At 44.6% G+C, this 22887-nt stretch overlaps 1 protein-coding gene across 7 annotated transcripts in view; it reads left to right on the top strand.

The window, feature by feature from the left end:
* The window catches only part of LOC4578143 (uncharacterized), a 61592-nt gene that overhangs the window by 5194 nt on the left and 33511 nt on the right, over positions 1 to 22887 (top strand). For 6 of the 7 annotated variants that reach the window (XM_061662948.1, XM_061662951.1, XM_061662952.1 and 3 more), the window contains exon 3: positions 18971 to 21118. In XM_061662948.1, coding sequence (XP_061518932.1) covers positions 20716 to 21118 — 403 coding nt within the window. In that variant the 5' untranslated portion in view covers positions 18971 to 20715. The remainder of the gene's footprint in view (positions 1 to 18970; positions 21119 to 22887) is intronic. The other variant, XM_061662947.1, reaches the window with a different exon arrangement.

Below are 22887 nucleotides of genomic sequence, written 5' to 3'. Positions count from 1 at the left end.
AACTATTAAATACATCTATTAAAGATCTATATTCAACATTGTACTGCTAAAATGTTATAGAAATATAAAATTTATTGGTTATCATCAATTCGACCCTCTTATACCGAATTTTAAAGTTTAACAATTCCAAACAAAAAACGTTTGAAAAGCTCGTTCACTTTTAAACTAATTTAAATACCTATTATCACAACATCACTTTATACTTTTTCACTAATTAATGCCAGCCATATTTTCAGTAATCCCCTACTACATCCAAACGCACTAAAAATCCCTATAATCTTCCATTTCTCTCTGGTTTAGCTCTGCCACTGCCCACCCCTATTTAAGCACACTAATCAAAGCACATTTCATAGTCGCTAAAACTTTCATCCCAAAGTGTCACTGCATTCATCAATCATGGAGACGAACCGATGATGACGGTACTCGTTGCGACAACGGTACCGCGGTGAGCTACCGGTGCCATCTGCGTGGAGCGTCGAGAAAACAGTCGAATCAATTCTGCCGCTGGTGCAAAGCGCGGTAGGTTCGCGCGGCCACGAACAGCTCCCGAGCCATTTACAAATAATTAATTTTCATCGCACCGCATTACGCGCACGCCGTTGAGCGTACTTACGCTTGTTGGCGGGTTTTTCGATGCTGCTTGCTGCTGGGAGCACCGCGGACGAGGTGAGAAAATCAGTATTGGAAGGAAAAAGGGAAAAGGAATTAGGGCGAAACGGACGAGAATGTTAGCAGGGAAGGTTTTAATTGTGGCGATACAGGCACGAAAGAAAAAAAAACAACACAAGCTCAAGAAACGAAAGAAGGTAGCTCACTGCTAACAGATTCATTACCGTTTAGTAGAGCGAGAGGCTAATGCGAATCGTTCTCCCGCGGTCGTATTTTCCTCTGAGAAAACTCGAGAAAAAATGCAAGCGAAGAAAACTCTACAGTAGTAGCAAACCGTACTACGGCAGGTTAAATCGGAATTGCAATCATTGAGGTGGTAATGCGAGGCAAGAATTTATGAAACGAGGCATCGGGTCGGGTTAGCCGTAAGTAATGGTGCAGGGCATAGGGAAAGCGCAATAGCAAAAAACGGGAACTCCCTCGCAACATTTTTGTACGTTTTCCCCGGCTTCGAACCCCTTTTCTCTAATGAAAACGCTGTTCGGCGAATTTATTCCACTCGATTAACGTGGAGAATTTCAATTTCGTTTCGGTTCGGTAGAAAAACACACCTGCCCCTAGCAAATGTGTATGTGTGTGTGTGTGCGGGTTCGTGTTTGTATAACTGTACGCGTAAAGAGCATAAATTGAAGTGCCATTCTTGATTGGATACAGGATTTACAGAGCGCAATAAAAAAAACTGGAACACAATGGTTTGCTTTTCCATCAAAAGGCTCGATTAGAATCAGGACGGGAAATTGAAAAACTTTTGGCAGCTGTAATTAATAATAAATTTGTGTGTGGGCAAACTCACATGCTCAAAAGCTTCTTGTTGTTTACAAACAAAAACTAAATGATTTTAAACTTTTGTAAGCATAAAAAATCGATCTCACTGCAGCATTTTCCTTCCAAGAGCGAACACTTTACACACAAAAAATATGCAACGTTTTGGTTTTGCAAGTGACAGCTTTTATTAGCACCAAAGGTTCAACTTTACACTTTAAAATGCTTTCGTGTGTGCGTTTAATTGTTGTGCACTAGTGTCTCTACGCTCTGCAGCGCCCTGGGACCGATGCTTTTACTTTAACGTAGTCCTTGATCCTTTTTTCGGGCTGTGTTCTCCTTCTCTTTCCACGCCGAGTTCAAACGCCACCGGTTCATTACAATTCCCCAAACTGCTGCTCGTTCTACTCGCACGGAATGTGTCCCTTCGAGTCCCGTGCCTTGCAATTAGGGCACTGAGGGCGTGATTTTATGCACCAAACCATTCCATGCCTTAGCATGTACTACGGCAGCCAGGGGTTGGATGGAATGTTTTTGTGGAAAGTGTCCAAAATGTTTACCAAACGGTTATCACCGCACCACTTGTCTGGGTAGGGAAAGTTTGTCAAGCTCAACTTTTGCGAACCCGTTCCAGCATCAAACGAATCGAGTTTTGGAAGGTGTGCATGGTGTCCGATGAGTTTGAGGGAATACTTGGTGAGAAGTTTGTTTTATTGACTGCTTGCTTGGCAATGGTTGTTGGAGCTGTTGGAGGAGAGGATTGACCAAATGTTTACAGTGGATTAACGTTTTCAACGAGACCTTTTTAATATAAATGGTAAAATATTATCATTATATCCGCCAATTTGAATATCAAATTTAGTCCTTCCGATCCATTTTTTAATGGCAGAGTTTTAATGGAGCAATTTGACCAACGTAAAATTATTGTCTTGTTAAACTTGATGCATTTGCATTTTGCAGGAACCTTTAACAACTCAAAACTTTCAGCCGAGCATATGGTCAATAATAAATGAAACTTTTAAAATTTACTTTCTGTTCTCAAGTTAATATTTATTAAAATCGAAATCAATCTAAAGATGTAATTCTATCAATTAATATGCATAAAATATACTCAAGAATACACACTCAAAACATTCAATGCTGAACGTTTTCTCGAATGCCATTCCGCTGTTATGCATATCGTTCCCACCGGTGTACAGAAACAATTCAAACCGCCCCTTAGGGCACGTCCAAATATGCAGTTTACGATGTGCCGCTTATGCTTATGATCATGACAATAATGGTGATGATGATGATGATGATGATGATGATGATGCAGACGACGAGGAAGCAGTGTGAGCCTTCATATTACACAGACACAAACACACACAAAAACTCATAATTCTACGTTCGCATCCCACTCGATTGCCATAAGCGCGCACAGGAGGCGTTGCTCGATCGTGCCAAACACCGATCGATGACCGATCACGACGATAACCGTAAGGGTGTCGCGCAAATTTAATAAACCGTTAAATGCAACCTCCCCAACGTCCCGACGCGCCACCCCAAGGTGTAAGGTTAAAGGCGAAAGGTGCATCGCTGCGTTGGCATACCCAAGAGTAGGCCGTTGTATTCCGTGATCGAGAGTGATTTCAAACAACGGATCACGAACGGGTTATTCGCCAGCTGCATCATGGGTGCATCATGGCAAGCAAACCAATTTCGCCGCTTGCCAAATAATTTGATCAAGATTCACCGCTATTGGCTGGGACGGACGAGGAAGGTAATAAAATAAAGCAAGACTCACCTGCAATGCAGCATGGCGCAGAGCAGAACAGGTGACCAAAAAAAATCGAATTGGGAAAGGATTTCAATCGCAACAAATACGCCAACGCTTGTGAAAAAGTTTTTTTAGCTGTCTTCCGGAAGCACACACAAACTTAAACCTCAAGCTGCCAGGTTGTCCACAGAATACGATAAGTCAGTCATTATGGCTACAACAGATCGTATCGAGGCTCCAGCAGCCCGAGCCGAGCAATAAAATTTATATTGGAAACGTGTTTACCAGGGCGCGGACTCAATCGTGCACGGCGTGGTTTAAAAGGTTTTTCATTAAATTTTTCGGTCCATCCGCGGGAAGACGGTTTTTATATGCGGGCACATATTTTTATGAGCTTCTGAAACGAACCATCGGAGGCATCGGATTTATCCCCGCCGTTCAAACGCGCGTGTTTATTATTGCACCTTGGTAACTGGTTGGCCGGCCCGGTTTGTCTGGATTGCTGGAGCTGTAAACCGAATACCCGTCCCAAAACCGAACTCAAATCTCGTCACTTACCCATCAGCGTGTCGGGGGGTCAGGATTCGGTGGTGGATTGTACCGTTTTTTGATCTCTCAGTTGCGCTTTTTTTTTGCTGTTGCTTCGAGTGGCACAACCGTCCGCTTGTTAAGAAGCAATTTAGAAAAGACGCAAAACGGTAGATTGCTTTTCATTATAAATCCAAGCTCATAAGCCCTATATGAGTGTTCAGTTGTTTAAAAACAGTCGCTTCCACCATCCAACCCAATTGCTCCCCCTTATCTCGTCTCGCTTGTTCAGCTGTGCGGGAATTTCGAACCATTCGCCCCTCTTCAGATGACGAGGACGATGATGATGATGGTTTTCATTCGCCGAAATTTTGATTGCCCATCGCTTCACAATATAAAGTTTAACTTGTTTCCGTGGAGAGTGGAGCGGCCCCGAGCGAACGGGCTTGCAAATGGGCGAGTGGCAACGTCAACAAACTTTATAATAATGTTGGGCATTTACAGAACGGAACGGTCGAATGATATTTACCACCGAATATATCTGTGCCTGCTTTCGGGATGCCGAAATGTTCACCGCGTACTGTTGGGCCATAGCACGGGAACACATTTCATTTCGAGCGATCGAACCACATAAACTGGTTGTTTTATTGTTCCATATCGTTAAATGTAGCTCAAGTTCAGCGATCCTGTGTTCAATAAAAATACTCCACTCAAGCTTTAATGCCGCTGCGAGACTGGCTTTCGGTGGTCAAGCTGGTAGGATGGATAAATAATATTATTTATTTTGATACTGTAGATGGGACATTATCCCAGAGATGCGAAGAAAGAATCCCAGTGATGCAGAGAAAGAATTACTCTCCAAAGAGAGAAACTGAGAAGATATCGTTGATTGGCAAACAAAATAATTCAGAAAATTTGAACAATTTTTGCTAAGGTTCTGACCAACAAATGTACAAGAATGCAACTTTTACAGTAGTCAATTCCATGTGTTACATGTTTCTTCTTCCTGATGGCAAAATATCTTAATACTTCCAGTGAAATGTTTGAGTTACTTAACCACATGCTGGAGAACATCCGCAGTGCAGCACATTCGGGCAGGAAGCTTAATTTGACACAGTGTTTGCGTAAATTTTGCGCAAACACGGCGAGAGGGGAAATTAATTTCCACCAGCAGTGATGAGCCGTGGGTTCATAGAAAGGACTAACTCAAATTTAATTATGACTAACGTTCAACGAGTAACTTATCGGTACTGCGATGTGCCTTTCGACGAGGAAGAGACACATAGAAGGCTTTTGTAATTAGAGTAGATGGTGGTGGTAGCTACTATATGACAAAGTTCCGACAGTGATTTTATGAAGATGAGTTTCAGCGCTGAGTCACCGATGACAATGATGGGCGCTCATGTTGTATGGGAAAAATCAATATAATTAAAGTGTACTGCATCGAATGAAACATATGACGTTAAAGCACAGTTAATCGAAAAATTATTATTACAAAAAACGGTGGAAATAACATTGATAGCTTGCCTCCTCTTCATTTGCTGCTTATCCCTTTTGTCTGTACATCTTGCAATTGTAACTCTGAATTCGGGTAACATAAGAGAATTAAAAAAAAAGGTCCACAGGTGTATTCTGGACGCCCATCCGGAACTCGAATGGAAATTGAAAAATATTGTTTTCACTCCGGCTGCAAGAACCCCCACCGGGCAGGATGAAAGCCGCCCAGTTCGTATGCAAACGACCAGAGGAGCCGCAACACCGAACGCGATGCCCACAGGACGACCGCAGTAGGCCCGATACCCATCACAGGATTGTTTGCCCTTTTGCTGCCACCATATTCTGCCCATCACCCAATGGGATTGAAGTTCAAAGCTCAATCGAATCTCGTACATACGTGTGAGTGTGTGTCTGTGTGTGAACTATGAACAGCAGCAAAGCTCCGACAGTGAAGAGGGACGACAACTTCCTGGTTGATTTTATGTAACGGTTGCGCTGGGGTTTTTTGCCAGTTATTCCCATACGTTTGTGTGTGGCCGTGAACCATCCCTTTTTATGTTTAACCCTTTCGATGCGCCTGAATGGAGGCTAACAAAAAGGGCAACGGCGTTCCACGATTGAGCGTACCACCGTATCAGGCCGTGGATAACGGTGAGCAATAGATCTAGCACTTCCCGCCACTGACGGATGTGTAGCAGCATGTTGCGTTTGTAACGCAGTAAAGCTTCTCACACTCGCAAGGGTTGCTCTTTTTTTCGTGCTCGTGAGTGGGTAGCTTTTTTGTGCGTCTATAATGCATCAGTATGGTAGGACACGTTCCGCGTCATCGAGCACGCTCCATTAGAAAGCTGGCACGGCGCAAGGATGTACGCGCGAAAGATGAACCGCTTTTGCGCGTAGGCGCTACAATTTGGGCTTTGGGGGTGGAAATAAAAAGTCTCGGTAAGCTTCATCACGGTGCTTGTTTGCCTCTTGAATGGTAGCTGTAGGCTGCTGGTTGTTTTAACAGTGATGAAATTTGCAACTAGAAACATTACAACACTGCACGTTTGAGCAATATGGTGATGGTATGGCTAGTGGCATCAGCAGATTACTAAGATCTTAGACCTAGGTGAGTGGGAAATCGTTCTGAAGTAAATTTAATACTAATTTAAAAGCCTAGTTTTAAATTATGCTGTTAAATTGACTTCACAGTTATCATGTATTTTATTATATGATTATCATTCATGTTCATTAGCAGCTTTATAACCAGAGAACGAGAATGAAAAGAAGAGAAAAAACTAAAATTAAACCGACCCGAAAAAACAGCTTCCGCTTGAAGCTTTGAAACGAATAAAAACCCGTTCGGAGAGAGAGGATAAAAATAGGACTTCTGAAGAGGAAGATTAATAAAGGAGTTAGGATGTAAGGCTCAGAGTAAAGGACTTTTACTTAAATTTTGATAAAAAGGGCTTTTGTGTGTTTAATTTTTCCAAGATAATGCCGTCTAAGAGCTATTTTGAGCATAATAAAAACAAACCACTAGATACAATAGAACCATGGTATTCGTTTTTAAGACCATGTTAATTCAACCAGTACACATTTTAGTACACTTGAAGATGTGTTTAATATGTGTCGTTTTTTACGAGACTAAGAACACTCCTTTAAACACCCCAGCGCCGGAAACACTACACTGCAAAAACATCACCTTCTCGCATGAGGCGCGCTCGCACCGAAGAAAACATATTGATTATGTCCGTTTTTTATACGCTCCTTGTGAAGCAATCCAAGGTAATCGACATGCTCCACATCGAATGAAACAATGTTATCTTCAACCGTAAATCCTTTCGATGTGTACCTCCTCCATCCCCTACAGAACAGCATAGAGCTGTTATCAGATCGATAAAGCGGGCTAGGTTGCCGCTGGATGGATAAAACCTAGACGAAGCGTTGAACCGTGCGGCTGCCAGCATTGCAGTTTGAAATGGATCATTAAACGGATAATTTCCTCAATAGTTGTTGAAGCGTGTAATTTCCGTTTTTTTACGATTGTATTTAGACTGGTAGGGGTGTATGAGTGTGAGTGTTTTAGCTTTGGCTGCTGTTTTCTTCCTTTTTCGTTTCCCTATGTGCGGGTGCTTAATCCCCTGCATCCGAAGCACCAGCAGAGTAAACCTAGGTGGCTAGGATTTCATCAGCACACTGCAGGGTAGACCTGTTGGAACAGAGCTTTTTGTTCCGTTCGGTCCATTCTCTCGATAAGTGGCATCATAAAAAGTGAAATCAGGTTGTGCTGCTCTGCTTTCGGTGCTGCACGATCCCTGAGTGCCAGTCCGTGCTGACTGACATAATTGCTGCTTCGATTAAGTTGAATAGCATGTGAATGGGTTGCCATTTATCTTTTACTGGTAGAGAGTAGGTGTAGAATATTGAAGCAGTATTTAATACAGGACAAGAACCGGACAAGCAGAGCTTCTAACAGGGATGCTTTAGAAGCGAATGAGCACCTTGTTATGAATTTCATTCCTGTCACAAATATATTTTAATCGGAAGAAAATATGTTCAGCCCGTTAGCATGATTGACATTCTAAAAATCTCGAGACACTTCCGTCCTTCTTGCTTTCTCCTTCTCTCTCTCTCTCTCTCTCTCTTTCTCTTCACCAAACACGAGTGCAACCATGGAACAAAGTGCAACCTCGCCTCCGGTTCGGTTCGTGCATTCACTGGCGTCAGCATCGCGGAAAAGCGCAATAACGATAAACCCCCGTGCATGCTCGTTCACACATCCTCCCGGGAAGTGAAGGCATGCCTTCCTGCCAGCTAACTGCAACTGCAGCCAGCACTTTTTGCACACGATCTTGGTGACATTCACTCGGTTTGCTGCTTTCTCACCTGGGGTACGATTTGCGAAACGCAGTGAAAGATATTTCCGGCTAACAATTTTCACCTGTGCATTGTGCCCGGATCTCTCGCAATCGTTGCATTCCACGGTGGGTCTTGTGCTTTCGCAGTGCTTCCTTTCCTTTGTGCTGCATTTCTGTTTACCGATGCTATTCGTTTGTCGTTCTATAATTCAAAAGCATCGCTGCTGTATTGTGTTTCCCTTCTTTACAAAAAGGAAGAAGTTATTTATTGAGAGTAAATAAAATAGCAATCTAGTTGTGTTTAACACACAATGGAATAATAATACGATTTTATGGAATATTATTGAGAGTTTTTTTTATAATTTATTTGCTATCGAGTTAGCCAATTGTACCATAACTCTTTCAACTGTGTGTCCGACAAGACATTACTAAGAGTACGAACATCAGCACTACAGCAGCATTCCTTTTTTGCGGAGCAATTTTTCCCGCTGATAAAGCAATACCAATTTCATTCAATGCATTCCCAACCAGCTTCAGGAGAATGCAAAAAAAACAACTCAAGTGCAAATCATCGTCCTACTGGTACATTGCTTCGAATGCAAATGGTTTGTTCGAATCCGCTAGCCCGACTCGTGTGCCGTTCGATTGGCAGTTTGGCCCGAAATGACACCCGCACGGGAAGCCAGCTTTTAATGAAATTACACGGAATAGGTTTCATTAAACGCTTGTTAAGTGTTGCCCGTGCTCGGTTTTTACGACCATGTTGCCGGACGTATTGCGCCTGCATGCAGCCTGCGTACGAAATGGCATGGTCCAGTTTAAGAACCTTTTCACAAATTAACAAGTTACACCTCCTGGTTTGGTTAATGTGCAGGCTGGCGGTGGTTAAAGTTCTCTTCTTCTCTACTCACTTATCTTGTGACCGTTCCGAAACATACATTGTTCGCTTTTTTATGCGCTTTTCTCTCTTGGTACCATGGCCGAAAGAAGAGCCATTAAGCCAAATGGGAGTGGTATAGAAGGGTAGGTGCTTAATTTGGCGAGGTCACTTCATTTCGGCGGGCAGTATATCATCAATCGACGCCACTTGAGCGAATTAAAATGGATCATATATGTGCTTTTGGGCAACGCATGCATTTTCTCCGCATCCCCTTTGGTGCGCGATGCTTTAATGATCCTTAGTACGAGGGCTGATTGAGTCGGTGATAAATTGTGCGATTAATTGCACACCTGGGGCGGGGATGGTTCGCTTTAGTCGTTGCCAAAAGCGGGCGATACAATCAGACATGCAATAAAGTGAAATAAAAGGCTTCAGGGCTATCAAAATGTCACAAAAATATCGTACGCAGATTGGGCAATCTTATTATCTTATTGGTAGCACTTGATTGCAACGTAGGGTAAACTTAAAGTGTACAACTTAAAAATAAATAATACATAAATTATTGCCATATAATTTTATGAATGAATATGTTCATTTTATTAGAAAAATTTTACATGAATTTCATAAATTTAAGGAAAATATGTTTTACCAATCCCTTCCATCGAAAGGTCGCTTTCCGATGGTCAAGTAAATAATTAAAATTCACCAAAGCATCCACCATTCCATGCGCTCAATCCAACGAAATCAATTACATCCATCACAGCGTTAATCGCATTTAACCTTCAGCCCCATGCCTTATCTCCGCCTGCTGCCCAATCTTTTCGACCGTTGCCGGACGGCCAATACCTATTTCAATACCCTGACCACGTGCACGTGTGCTTCAATACCCACCCACATAACATCGGCATCAAGATCAACGAATCTTATCGGTCGTCCGGATGATTGGAATCCAAAATCCGATCACGAATACCAATATTTATTTGTTTTTCCCGCACATTTGCCTGTGCCACAGTTCCCGTCCCCCCAATCCTGGAGCTCAATCCTCGTAACGTCTCATTAAGCTCCGATGCGGCTTTTCTTTTATCTTCGTTAAGGTTTTTATTGTTAAGCTTCGTGACCAGTGGTCGGGCAGTAAACGCGGCCGTACGCGGAAGCCTCCGATCAGTAATAACTTCATTAGCGCAAATATTGTTTTTTTTTTTCGTAAACTTCTGCCCACGGCCCACAGCAGGATATGAAAACAAAACCTCATGAACTAATTAAAACTGCCCAACAGAATTGCCCTCATGGTTTGCCTGATTGCCAGTAGGTGGTCGGAGTTTTGGTTTTATCGAGGCGAATTTTATTCACACTTTATTGCTTTGGTCAGTCCATTTATGGAGATGGGGAAGTTTGGCCAGAAAAGAGAAGATACAATCAGTAAGCGAACATGTGGTTATTTATGGGATGTTGTATAACATCGACAAAGTATCAGTCATCGTCCTTGATGCAAAACTTTTTTTTAATAATTCGTATTAAAATGAAATTTTTATTCTCGACAAAAAAGTTTTAACACCAGGAGAAGAAGAGAATATGAAATGTTGAAGCAATTGTTAATAATTTGTTGCATTTTCTCTTGAGCTTTCCTTTTCCAAGCGAAACCACGGCTACCTTTTATTATTACAGAACGCGTTCGCTCTTGACGCTTGGTCAGCAACACTTGTACACTCCTTACTTTGCGGAAAGTTTTTTCCTGTTTCCGGTTCGCGCCACAAATTGAGACCGGATTGGTTTTTTTTTTTTGCTTTTCATTCAAACCATTCATAAACCTCGCCATTGCCGGGGCAGGTCCGAGGTAGTGAAGGTGATTGAATAAATGTTTGAAACATTCATGCCAAAGTTTCCACATTGCATGAAAGCAGATGCTCGTGTCGCGGTTCGCAGCAGTTCCGCGCTGCCGGAGCAGTTTGATGCGGCTGAAGCTCAAGTTGGTATCGTCGTTGTAACAACTTCTTTCTTGTACCGTCGACCTCATTTTGGTTGAGTACCGGCGACGGCGCTTTACGTAAGCCTCAAAAGTGTCGATTTTGGCGCATCAGTCCCGGAAGTAATAAGAATGGAGATTAGTGCGAAAAATTCAATTTACCCACGGTTGGGCTGAGGGCGTGATGAGAGTTCGCTTTAAGGCGAGGGTCGCTTTTGGGGGTTTCCTTTTCATAATCGGAAAAATGTAGTACGCAAACAAAAAACAACCCAGAAAAAAAATGAACAAAAACAACAATGTCGACAGCAGAGTTCAGCTTTCGCAGGAAACCGCAAACCAGCTAGCTTTAAGGAGGATCGAATGGACTCAGCCGAGGGGAAGTGAAGTTGTTAAAGTTTTAATGGTACATGAAAAAGTTTTCGCCAAAGATTGAGATTAAGATAGCAAAGCGGAAGCCCGCAAATTAATGTCAAGATGAGTGGCCCGTTTCATACCGGGTTAGGTTCCTGTTTGGGGCGGGATAGAATGTTTTGGGCGCACTTGTTGTGTGTGCACACTCCTTTCCACTAGCCAGCCTGCAGGAAGTTCCTGAGAAGTATTCAGTTTTGTAATTTGAGAGAACCAGATTGAGAGTAATTCAAATTTAATTTAATTCAAAGGGGAGTTATTTACATTTAAAAAAAGGATATTGTAAGAATGTTATTCAAAATGACCGTTGAACTTTGTTAATCTAATGCAAAAGGGCTACAATTTACGATATTATGACACTTGCAGAAGGTACAATTTATTTCTATTAGTAAATCCATTCCAAGCACTAATTAAATTCGAAGATATACAAATAAAACCAACAAACAATCAGTATAGTAATCCAATTTCCGTCACGTTTTGCTAACTTTGTATAGATTATCCCAGTAATCCTCGCTATCTTTTGCTCTGGATGCACTGTCCCCGCAAAGCTTCGTGTCCCGTTTCCTCCAAAACTAATTACAAACTATTCAATCACCGATACAAAACTGTAATTGATCGTTTATAAAACTGTAATTAAACTTTAGCTCCCATTTCCGACCCGCTCTGGGTCGGCCCGGAAGCGCAATCGATTCCGATAAAGATTATAATTTTGCCGAGCGAGCCATCAGACCGGTCAGATCCATCGTTTGTCCTTCGGTCGCATCGGGTTAGCGATTATCTCCGGCCCAGGCCTGATGGGAGAACGATATGCGCAAGAACCGATTAGTGGTAATTAGTTTTTGAGAAACTAGTTGACAAACTATAAAAGCTGAAGATGGCCGTTTTGGTAGGATAGAAACTCCAAAGAACTAAATGGCTGCGTTGAGTTGGCTGTCATCGGGACAGAGTGTGAGTCATTTTTCATCCTTCTATAGATAGGTGGCAGTGAAAACTTTGTCCTATCCCTTGACGCAAGTAATTATCGCATCAAATTAGCGTAAAGAATGATATCAATATGGTGAAAATTGACTTACGGGGAAAAGTTTTACGGCGTGTTGATTGGATTAGTCAGCTTAGAAGTAAAACTGTACTGCTCTATAACAACACCGCTATAAACAAAAATGATAAAGCCTTACAAATCGTTGAATGATGAAAAGGTCCTGTTTTTTCAATCGTGTAACTCTTTAACAATTCATAGGATATGATAAATAAATCTAATCAAATGCAGAACCGAAACCCTTCTCCATGCGGATGCCCTGCTACGCGAAACAAAAGACATTATGCTGCGTTTCCCTTTTTTTATTTAACTCATACCCAATCCAACCCAATCTGCGGGATAATTTCACATGAATCCTTGCGAAGCGAAACAGAAAACCGTTCGTGGCCACCATTAACCTCCCACATCGATTCCGCACGCTCTGCAGGAAGCGTATGATATGAGTCGTGCTCAGCCATCCTTTGAATTTTTGCATTTTTATACCCCCGTAAGTGCACACATTTTGTGGAGGAGTTTCTGCAGGAGCTAGCGAGCTCCCGAGTGCTGATTCTCGGAAGGGTGAATCATTTTTATGACCCTCTTCCCAGCCTCTTTAGTTGCGAAATTATGGTGAGCGTTTTCGGTCGCGTTTTCCCTTTCACGGCACTGACTTAATGTGAAAGCAGGCATTGTGTCAACGGGCTGAGCGGGCTCTGCTCATGGCAATGTTGACCTTCCTTCTTCTGTGGCAGGACGGAAAGAAAACAAAACGGTTACACCACACGCCACACCACAAAGGCACTGGGTGAAAGATGCCCACCCAGTGAGACGGCAGACGCTTTTGTCATTTTTCCCCCGCGGCTGCCTCATGTTCGGGCATCGTTAGACGGGGTTTGCTGTCGTAGGATTATACGACGACAACTGTGATTTAATGTGGTGAAAAATTATAATACATGAGAACTGTCGAATGTGTCGTGTGTTGGCAGCTTTTACGACATGCTGCCATTGCTCTCTCAAGAGCATTTAGAAGCAGCCCAAAAGGGTGGAGGAAAGGCTCTCCTGTTGCTCCGGATGGCATCACTAATCTGGCCGCGCAAGCAAACCCCCGAAAGTGCCCTTTTTACGACCCCCAACCGTACGGATCATTTTCTGCCAAGCTCAGCGAAAATGTGTCTGTGTCGCTGCACTCTGCGAATCATGAAATGATTTTTCATATTTTCCCTTCAGGAATTGCATTTTCCCATTACACGGAGTGAGCTTACGCTGCGGGGGGGGGAAAGATTATAACAAAGAAAGGACAAAAAAACGCACCGTTCATGAGAGAAAAGTCTGCCACGTCGTTCCAAAAAAGTGATTTGCTACGGGAACCACCATAATGCTTTCATTATTGCGCTGGGAATGTTTTTTTTCCTTTTCCCGACCTTCTTAAGAGCAATCTCACACTCGATAGAAGAAAACAGCAGGAGCACACATTCGTGCTGCGCACCGGAGCGGCTGGAAGCGGAGGCTCAATACCGCAGAAAGTTATGTCATTAATAAATCAAACCCGGAGACATTCTTCCACCTGGGGGACGTGCCACGCTAAAGAATTAAGCCGTGCCCTCTTGTGCCTTCTAGTGCTATTCTTACCAACTGAGCCAGCCCTGACGGCGTGTGTAAAGTGATTTCGTTTCACCTGCTCGCGTACAACTAGCACCTTACCACGGCGCGGTGTGCGATGTGTGGAACGATATAAGACTATTCAATTAAGCTCTCGACGCTGGGAATCCTACTGAACGACCCTAGACGACGCGAGGACGCGATTCGTACACGGTACTGTAGGCAGCCGCAAACAAATTGAGGTGGAAAGTGTGCGAGACGGCACGGTAAGTGGTAGATGAATTGAAGTGAAACGTAAAGCTCGGTGCTTGAACTATCTTAATTTATTTCACCTTATTTTTTTGTTTCGCATGAACCATGCGATGCTGTTGAGATGCCTGGTTCGTGAGCTTAATTTGGGTGAGGTGTGCTAGTGGTAGTTGGAAACAACGAACTTCTTGCTCGGTGATGAAATCCTTTTTCGCGCAATGGTTGCAGCGTTCGCTTGACACAAGTGATTCCCTTGTACGAACGGATATTTAAGACAGCAGCTTTGCATGTTAAATAACACCTGAGCTTAGGGATGATGTTGTCGGAGGAAAGATAGTTTTCCGTGCATCGGATGTTGTATCTTGTAGGAGATGCTTTTAACACTCTATCTCGAACAAATTGATTACAATTTGGGAAGGGAAAGTTTTAGATCCAGTGCGGAAAATGATTGAAAAAGTATATTAAATGATATTTACCAAAAGAAGACTTCTTTTATTCTGATTATATCTTGAAAATGTTGGAATATAAGTATATTTTCCTTGGGTAAACTAGATATGTTGTAGATACATTTGAACGAAAAATTGAGATCGAAAGTAATACCTGTATGATAAGATGAAGCAAACCCCAAAAAGTTGCTGGTAAATATCACATATCTGACACAAAGAGTTGCCAATAGGAGTATTCCTTTAACACTTTTCAACACTTCAATTATTTCAAAATGAAAATCAACGTATCTGGTCTCTGTTCAGTAATATCTCATATAACAACACTTCTTCAGTTGGAACTTTCAAGTTATTAGTTGTTACAAATTATTTATTCCTTATTATGACATCTTTTTTGAAGACGCAAATTATAAGTTTGATGAAACTGAAAAATAAAGTATGGTTAACTTGGTGGGTTCACAGATAAATTGGACATGGTTGTTGATGGGAAATAATATAAAAATGAGACCTCCGTTGACTGACACATCGATAACTGCGGACTACCCCATGGTAATAAGTGATGGAAACGGTTAAATGGTAGTACACAACTAGGTACGAAAAACTGTAATTTCTTATTACTTTCTTCTGGAAAATCAAGAAACGGCACTTGAAGACACCAAGTTAATTGTTTAATTTTTCCTTAAAATGGATGAATTTCACTCCTTTTGAAGTATTTGTATCATTCAAACATAATAAGCTCATTACATTAATCAACCATTTATCACCGTTCCTTCACTGTGTCTGTCAACACTGTGGCCTACTTCTACGGAACTTAATTAATCCTTTTCCTTGCAATCGCTGTTTGTAATCCGCACACTCAACGTCAGCTTATGTCTACTACATTTTTTAAAACGGCCACATTCAAGAATAAATTTACACTACCGATCCTGAAACTGGTTGACAGTAGACAGACAGAAAAAGAGCGAACTAAAACTTCTACATGCATTAACGGCTGAATTACTGGTCCTGCTTGCCCTACTCGCAGCGGTGAGCGACATAATGCAAAAATTTCAACAGCTCCACACTTAACTATGTTTTAAACTGACGGTGGAAGAGATGAGGATGCAAGTAAAGAAAGAAAAAATAGCTAGTAACAAGCCGGTGTGAAAAGGAGGAAACAAAATTACTAAACAGCATACAGTAGCCCTCTAGGAAGCCGTGACAGTTGGTTACAAAATTAGTCGAAGCGTTCCTTGCGAAAGTTTCCAGGGTTTTTTTGCTTCTTCGCTTCCCAAGGATCGTGTCACCGTTGCATACTGCTATGTAGTCTTGAAGCAAACTACACAACCAAACAAAAAATAGCTGCACCACAGGCGTACAGCAACGCGTAACTCTTTTTAGCGCAGCTCGTTAGTACGCGATGGTATGGCTTGACTGTGCACAAAAAGACACTGCCGCGAGGAAGGTTGCAATGAGCGGGAAAGGAAAACTGGAAATTGTGTGCTATTCGCGCTGCTTTCTCTTGAGATTTCCCCCTCAGTTGGTGGTAACAATGTTTCGCTACAACGATCCTTAACCACCCACCATTACCGCCATGGTACATGGAAAACCCCTACCGCCTCGGTACCGTGCCGCGTGACAATGACGATTATTCAAACATCCTTTCCTGCGCAAGTACCGCACACTCTTGTCATGCGGCTTTTGTTTCGCTTCCCACACAAACATGCACAAAGACACACACACACATCCTAAACATAATTACGGCGGAAACACATCGCACCGATAAATCATAAAGATAATTGGACCATTAAAGGCGTATTAAATTTCTACCACGAGACCGTCGTTTTCCGTGTGGCGTGTCTCAGGACCAGAAGGAGGAGGCTCAACTACCCCTTTTTGTCTATTATAAGCAAGGGTGATATTTTCGATGATTGGCTGATGCCGGTTGCGAAAGCTCAATAGGGAACCCGATACAGCTTGGGGCACACCTTGTGCGCTTAACGGGTAAACATGATTCTCGCGCCTATTGTTTCCGCCCCGGTCAGCTTTAAGAGCTCACCCAACACTCGCTATTGAAAGCCCACGCCTGGCTGGCAACTTCAAACCTTAGGCAAAAAGGGCTCAACGATGATAGCGAGGAACCGAGTCGCGTAGGAGATGATGGCCATGGGCTAAAAAATGTAATTAGAAAATTAATAAACTTACCACCAGCACGCCACCGAGAGGGTGGGTCTACTCTTTGGAGGCAGACACAGCATAGACGAAAGGGCGCATTCCCAGAAGCCCAGAGGTGATCTGGGCTCGGGATTTTTTAACATTATTATTATTTTTATTATTATTACTATTCGACAACGAAACTCCTGCTGCTTGGTTGGTTGGAGGCTGGTTGTGTCTGGCTCTGTATGTTTTAACCATTCTCTGTCTGTGACCTGATTATATTCTTCCAAGCAAAACATTCCTGCTTGGGAGGGTAAAATGCTTTCAAAACTAACACAACTGTGGGTGTAAATTTAATATCAGAATTCAATTTGCACCCACCCTGTACCCTGCAAATGTATACCATTTTTACCAAAAAGTTCCTCGACACAAAAAAACAGCAAACTTTAATCGAAATTTTGCTGGCTCAGGGATCCTCAGCGTACGGGTGCTTAATAACTGCCGCCTAATGGAGTGACACACATTAAGACAACGGTCAGATAAGACGGACCCAATCCGGTGCTGGCGGTTGTACTTCCACAACAGCAGCAGCAGCCACATTTGCTAGCCGTACTGGAAAGATAATGATGCTAATAATAGCCAAGAAACTGAAACTTTCCTCCTTCGAAACTCTCCACAGCAGTCTCTTACTTTTGTGCTGTAGGAGAGGGGAAAACTTCTTGCCGCTTCAAATGCAGCCCATGCTTGTGACAGTTACATTTGGCTGGTTTGGCTTCGGCAATGGGTTTTTGTAGCCAAAATTTCATACACAATTTAGCTGTAATGTGCGCCGAGAGTGCACCGTTCGAGAAACCAAAGCCCGAACACTATATACCCTGGGGTAGTATTACAAGCCAGGGAACTACACAACCGTCCATGGTTGGATTAACTTTACACCAAACTTTTGTTCCTGTTGGAACCGAGTGGAGTGTTAAAGATTTTATCGACACGAAAGTCCCAGTTCCCATAGTGTCCACTCTACTGCTGGTCAACGGGCAGTGGAGATAGGACGCTGTGGTGTTGGTAAAACTTTATCACCTTGAACAAGCGATCGACCGACGCAAATCGTCGTACTGCACAGACCCACATCGAACGAACGAGCATTAAGCGGACATCTTTATCGGCTCATTAATGCTCAATGGGCGAGAGACAGTGCGCGATCGTGTCGAAACAAGTGCCCAGATACACCAGACACACTCGCGGACGTGGCACCACATAAGTGACAGCATATTGCACACGTACAAATAAATTACAAATTGAGCTGAGCCCATTAAAAACAACAAAAGCCGTTTCAGCCCAGGAGGCTATTGGTGAGCTTAAATTAAAAAAAAAAAAACGATGTCGTTGTAGAAGAAATCCCATCCGAAACAAACACTCACGAGGCGAATGGGGTGTTAAGAGACAAAGAGGAGGGTGCCACAAGCACTGCGCTTACAAGAAAAAGGGAGCGCGACAGGCATCGGAAAGTTATGTTCTTAATGATTATTACCCCGCCGAGCCGAGGGGACGATCGTGCGCATCGAGTGTGAGCGTAATTGCTTGTTTCCTTCGTTTGCGACGACCGCGACCGCGATATGATAAATGCAGCGCCTATCGTAAGTCACCATTAAATTAGTGCAACAAACTGATAAAGACATATTCATCGCGCAAAGCATAAAAGTTAACGGGCGTGTTCGGGAGAGGCCCCGACCCCGAAACTCAAACCAAATGGCGTGGGGTGTGTTGCAATGGTTTGCGAATTTCGTAACCCATCGTCGCACCGCGTCTACCCCAGGATGTGCGAATGCCTGACTGACCCCCCGCGGGCGGCAGCTTGTGACTTTTATTTTGTCTCTTTTCTACCGTCCCAGCTTCGGCGTATTGTTTTGCTGACTTCAGTGTGACTTCCCAGCTTGCCCTGTTCCGACTGGATGTGTGTATTAAATTATCAAAATCCCATGTTCTCCCGTTGTCGCTGTCGCATTAAGCAAAATTTATTCTGCCATAAATTACTAGATTGCTTCTTTTTTTTGCCGGCCCTGCCCATGTATGTGTGTGTGTGCGCCAAGCCGGTCCAAACCGACCAATTCCACAATCTAAAATTCACCTTTTTTCTTCTCAGCTGCACAAAACGACAGTCACTTATAAGTGTTTTTCTTTCTTCTTGTTTCTTTTTTCCTTTCCATTACTTCTTGTTGCAGCAGATCATCTCGCTTTTGGCTGAGGCGTCTCGCGCTCCGAACACCGAAGGACGTGCAACGCGATGCAGCGATTCTAAAGTTGTGATAGAATTTTAGTGCCAAAATATTACACACTGCACGTCATACATCATCATACTTCCTTCCACCGAAGGAGAGAAAGTGACTCCACAAAAGAGGAGACCCCGTTAAAACGGATGGACTTTACGACCAGACTGAGATGTAAGATACTCCTTTCGCTGCGAGTGTGTATATTTTTGTGTGCCTGAAGACTGAAGTAGCTCGGTACCAGTAGCGCGACATAAAAATAAAAATAAAACACAAGAACCACAAGACACGCGCCACATCCCACGTCAGAATTGACACACGACCAGTCGAAACACGCTTACGAGGAGACGGCTCATAACTCCGCCAGCTTACTGATTGAATTTCCCGACCCCCTGCTAGATTGAACTTGCTGCAGGCGAGCACTACGCACCATTATGCAAATGGGAAGATCGTTTGGCAGCATTGCATTAGGGTGCGCGAATCAACAAATGGTACCCATCGGCGGATGTCGTAACGACTGAAGGTCCTGAGTTATCCGGCGCCATCTCCCGTCAGTGCAGGGAAGGACACCAGTGACGACTGACCGCATGCGGGCCAATGTACTAGTCGCGCGAGCAATTTCGAGCGGATCATGGAGTTGACGAAGGGTATCACCGCGGGCATCATCTTCATCAACAACAACAACAACAGCGAGCTGTCTGCAGTCTGTGGGACGCCTGAGTCTGTGATAGAGCAGCTGTGCACTTACCGTACCCGTACTACTCCAAAGTTCTTCTGAGCCCTGATCGTGTGTTTCTGAGATACAGCTGTCAAACGCGTCTAAACGCCGGACGCAACTGTTGAGTGTAGTCACATACTGTAGTAGGTCGGGCCAACTACATCACCTGGCAGAAGACCACTGGTTCATCCGAATTCACGCCCGTAGTGCACCGAACCTGTCCGTTAATCTATCCAGCAGGCGGGGTGTGAAGATGTATCCGAACTATCCGACGGCACCGACGGCACCACTGGCTAATTTGAGTGGAACACAGTGTCTGTACCGCAGCTACCCGAACCTAACCCAGCAGTCATCGCTGTCCTCCACGTCCCATCCGTTCGCCAGCCGACCAAGCTCCGGCATTGCCCCGTTTCCCCAGCAATCGATGACACTTCCATGACACTACAGCTACCGACAGCAGCATCAGCAGCAGCAAAAACCACAACACCACACCTACACACAACAGTCCCTACCGAAGCTGCCCACCAACAACACCAACACCACCAGTTCGTTTCAGTCGGCGAAGAAGAACGATTGCTACTACTGCAACAACAACATCAACCTCACCTGCACCTGTCTGTCGTCGAGTGCGCTCGGCTACTTCTACTCCACCTCGCAGACACTGCACTCCTCCGCACCCTCCACGCTCAACCGGCGCCGGTCCTCGATCCGCAACGCACCGAGCGTTTCGTTTGCGACCACCGGCAGCACCGCGCCCGTTCCGCCACCGTACCCGTTCGGCTACTCCTCACTGCCCCGTTGCCGTAGCAACACATCCAACCATCATCTGCCACACGTCTCCCGCACACCGTCCACCGTTGCCGTCGGTGTGCAGATACCGTCGCCTCCGACCCAACCGACCAACCAGCAGACGGCCGGCAACAGTTCCGCGACAGCGACACGACCCTCCCAGCAGCACGCCGAGTCGCAGGTGGATGAAGCAATGCTCGGGCTCGTCGGTGACGGTAAGCCACGGCTCGGCTCGGACGATCCGCTACACGATGACGACGACCTGGACGACGATCCGAACGCCGACTCGCCGGCCCTATCGGCGTCACCACCACCGGCACCGCCCCCACTGCCACCGCCGGTTCGGAACGGATGTCAACGGTGTCGGTTCTCGATGGCTTCCGCCAACTCGACGCTAAACCGATCGCATCCCCATCTGGCCAGTGGGACGGGGACGCTTGGCAGCGGGTCGGTCGGCAGTGGGACACTGCCCCGTGCGCACCGTGGCGGGGGAGGAACGCTCGAGCGGAACCACATGGCAGCCAGCTCGGGACACCTGCATACGGCGGGCGTTACGGCAACGGTAGCGTCCGGTGCGGGCAACGGAACGTATCCCGGTAGGTATTTGATTGTTTACACTACACGCTCCGAGGCTGTTTTTGCAGCTTGTTGCTTGTTTCGGGAAATGTCCGGGCCGCGTTGAGAGGCTCTATTGAAGCTTTACTTCAATAAATTGTGCCTGCCAAACAGCAGCTCCCTGCAGATCCGTCTGCAAGGTTGCGTCTTAGCGGAGCTCAAGTTAACACGCCCAAAGCCGGCCAATGTTTTTGTCCGTGCTCGAACGGTCTTCGCTAAACTCAGCATTGCAGTCCTTTTATTTGCGTAATATGATTAAAAGCGAGGAATGAAATTAAATTGGACGTTCGTCTTGGACGCACAGCTATCAGGAGAAAGCATAGGAAAAGAATACGAGCACGCAACACGCCGACCGATGTCCTGATGTTTGCACCGAGGATGATGTTGATGTCTCTCATGAATAATTAATTTGCTTCCCGTTATTGAAATGAAAACCAAAACCACCAAGCGATGGAGAATGTAGCGATGGCCCATTCTGGGATTATGCCGTACAAATAGCTCCACAGCTAGCTCGGAGGGAAATTTGCCAGCTATGGGGGTTTTGCAATTGAATGGAAACGGTACAGCATCGGTTGGGGTGATTGTGCAGTCAAACATGTATTTCATTTGAAATATTTTCTTTCCAGTCCCGGAACCACAGAAGGATAGCATATTGCATAGATAGCAGCACACCATCTTGTGTCGCATAAAGGATATTTCAAGAACATGATAGGAAATGGAGACTAACGTTGCAAAAGACATGCTTGAAAGAATAGCTTTTCTCTGTGTGTGTGTGCCTATGTGCTAACAAAGACCCCATTATCTATTCAAAGTAATTGAAGGTGCTGGTATTACTATCCTAAAGCAAAAGATCTTCGTCATACTGTCATTGTTTGACTGAATCTGCTCTCCCTGGAGGCTCTACTTAGATAATGATAATATCGTGAGCCAACGAATCCTTGCACGGCTTCAGCGCGTCATGCTCGGGAATTTAATCCATTCTCCCAACTCCACCGCCCAGTTGGCATTGGTCACTTTCTGACCGAGGATGGTGCAGACCGATTCATTGTGAAGATAATGATAGGGTTGATGTTCTAATTTCTCATCGGGCTGAGTGTCGCAAAAAAAAACCTCAACACCACGTGCCATGAAGCCCACAGATTCCAGCGCAAACCGAGTATGAATTCCTAAGCACCCGTGCTGACCGTTTGCTGACGGTGCAGCCGCGTTCGGTAATGACGGCGTCGGTAATTAATATCCCTCGTCCCGGGGAGGAACCCCGGGGACACTTTCGGTGATGCTGCACAAAAGCGGCGCGCTGGCGTTAGGGTAAATTTGGAAAAAGCTCGCGCACAATCTCTCGCGTTCCAGGTGAAAGCTTTAAATTGCCGTCCCCCGACACTGCTCGTCTGCCACGGAATGGTGACGGTGGCGCCGTAAATATAGCGCTATTGGATTAAATTTATGTGGTCTAAGGGAAGGGAATGGGTTTATTTCACGGCTACTGGGTTCGCCACCGCTACCACCCACCGAAAATATGCCCCATCAAAGACACTCACAGTCGGAATGTGAGACAGCGTGTGTGATAGTATGTGTGGACATATTTCACACCACATTTGAAGGTGTCCTGTCTCCCCCGCCCAGCCAGGACCGTCGGAAAAAGACAAAGCGTCGCACAAATGTCACACTAGTTCTCATACCGAGGCCTCTGTGTGTCTGTGTGCGTATGTGGCTCTAGTCTAGGATGCTATTTCATTGAGCGCTTACCTAT

The sequence above is a fragment of the Anopheles gambiae genome, chromosome 3 (genome assembly GCF_943734735.2).
Source record: "Anopheles gambiae chromosome 3, idAnoGambNW_F1_1, whole genome shotgun sequence".
Taxonomy (NCBI): domain Eukaryota; kingdom Metazoa; phylum Arthropoda; class Insecta; order Diptera; family Culicidae; genus Anopheles; species Anopheles gambiae.
This window is presented reverse-complemented; position numbering and strand designations above follow the sequence as displayed.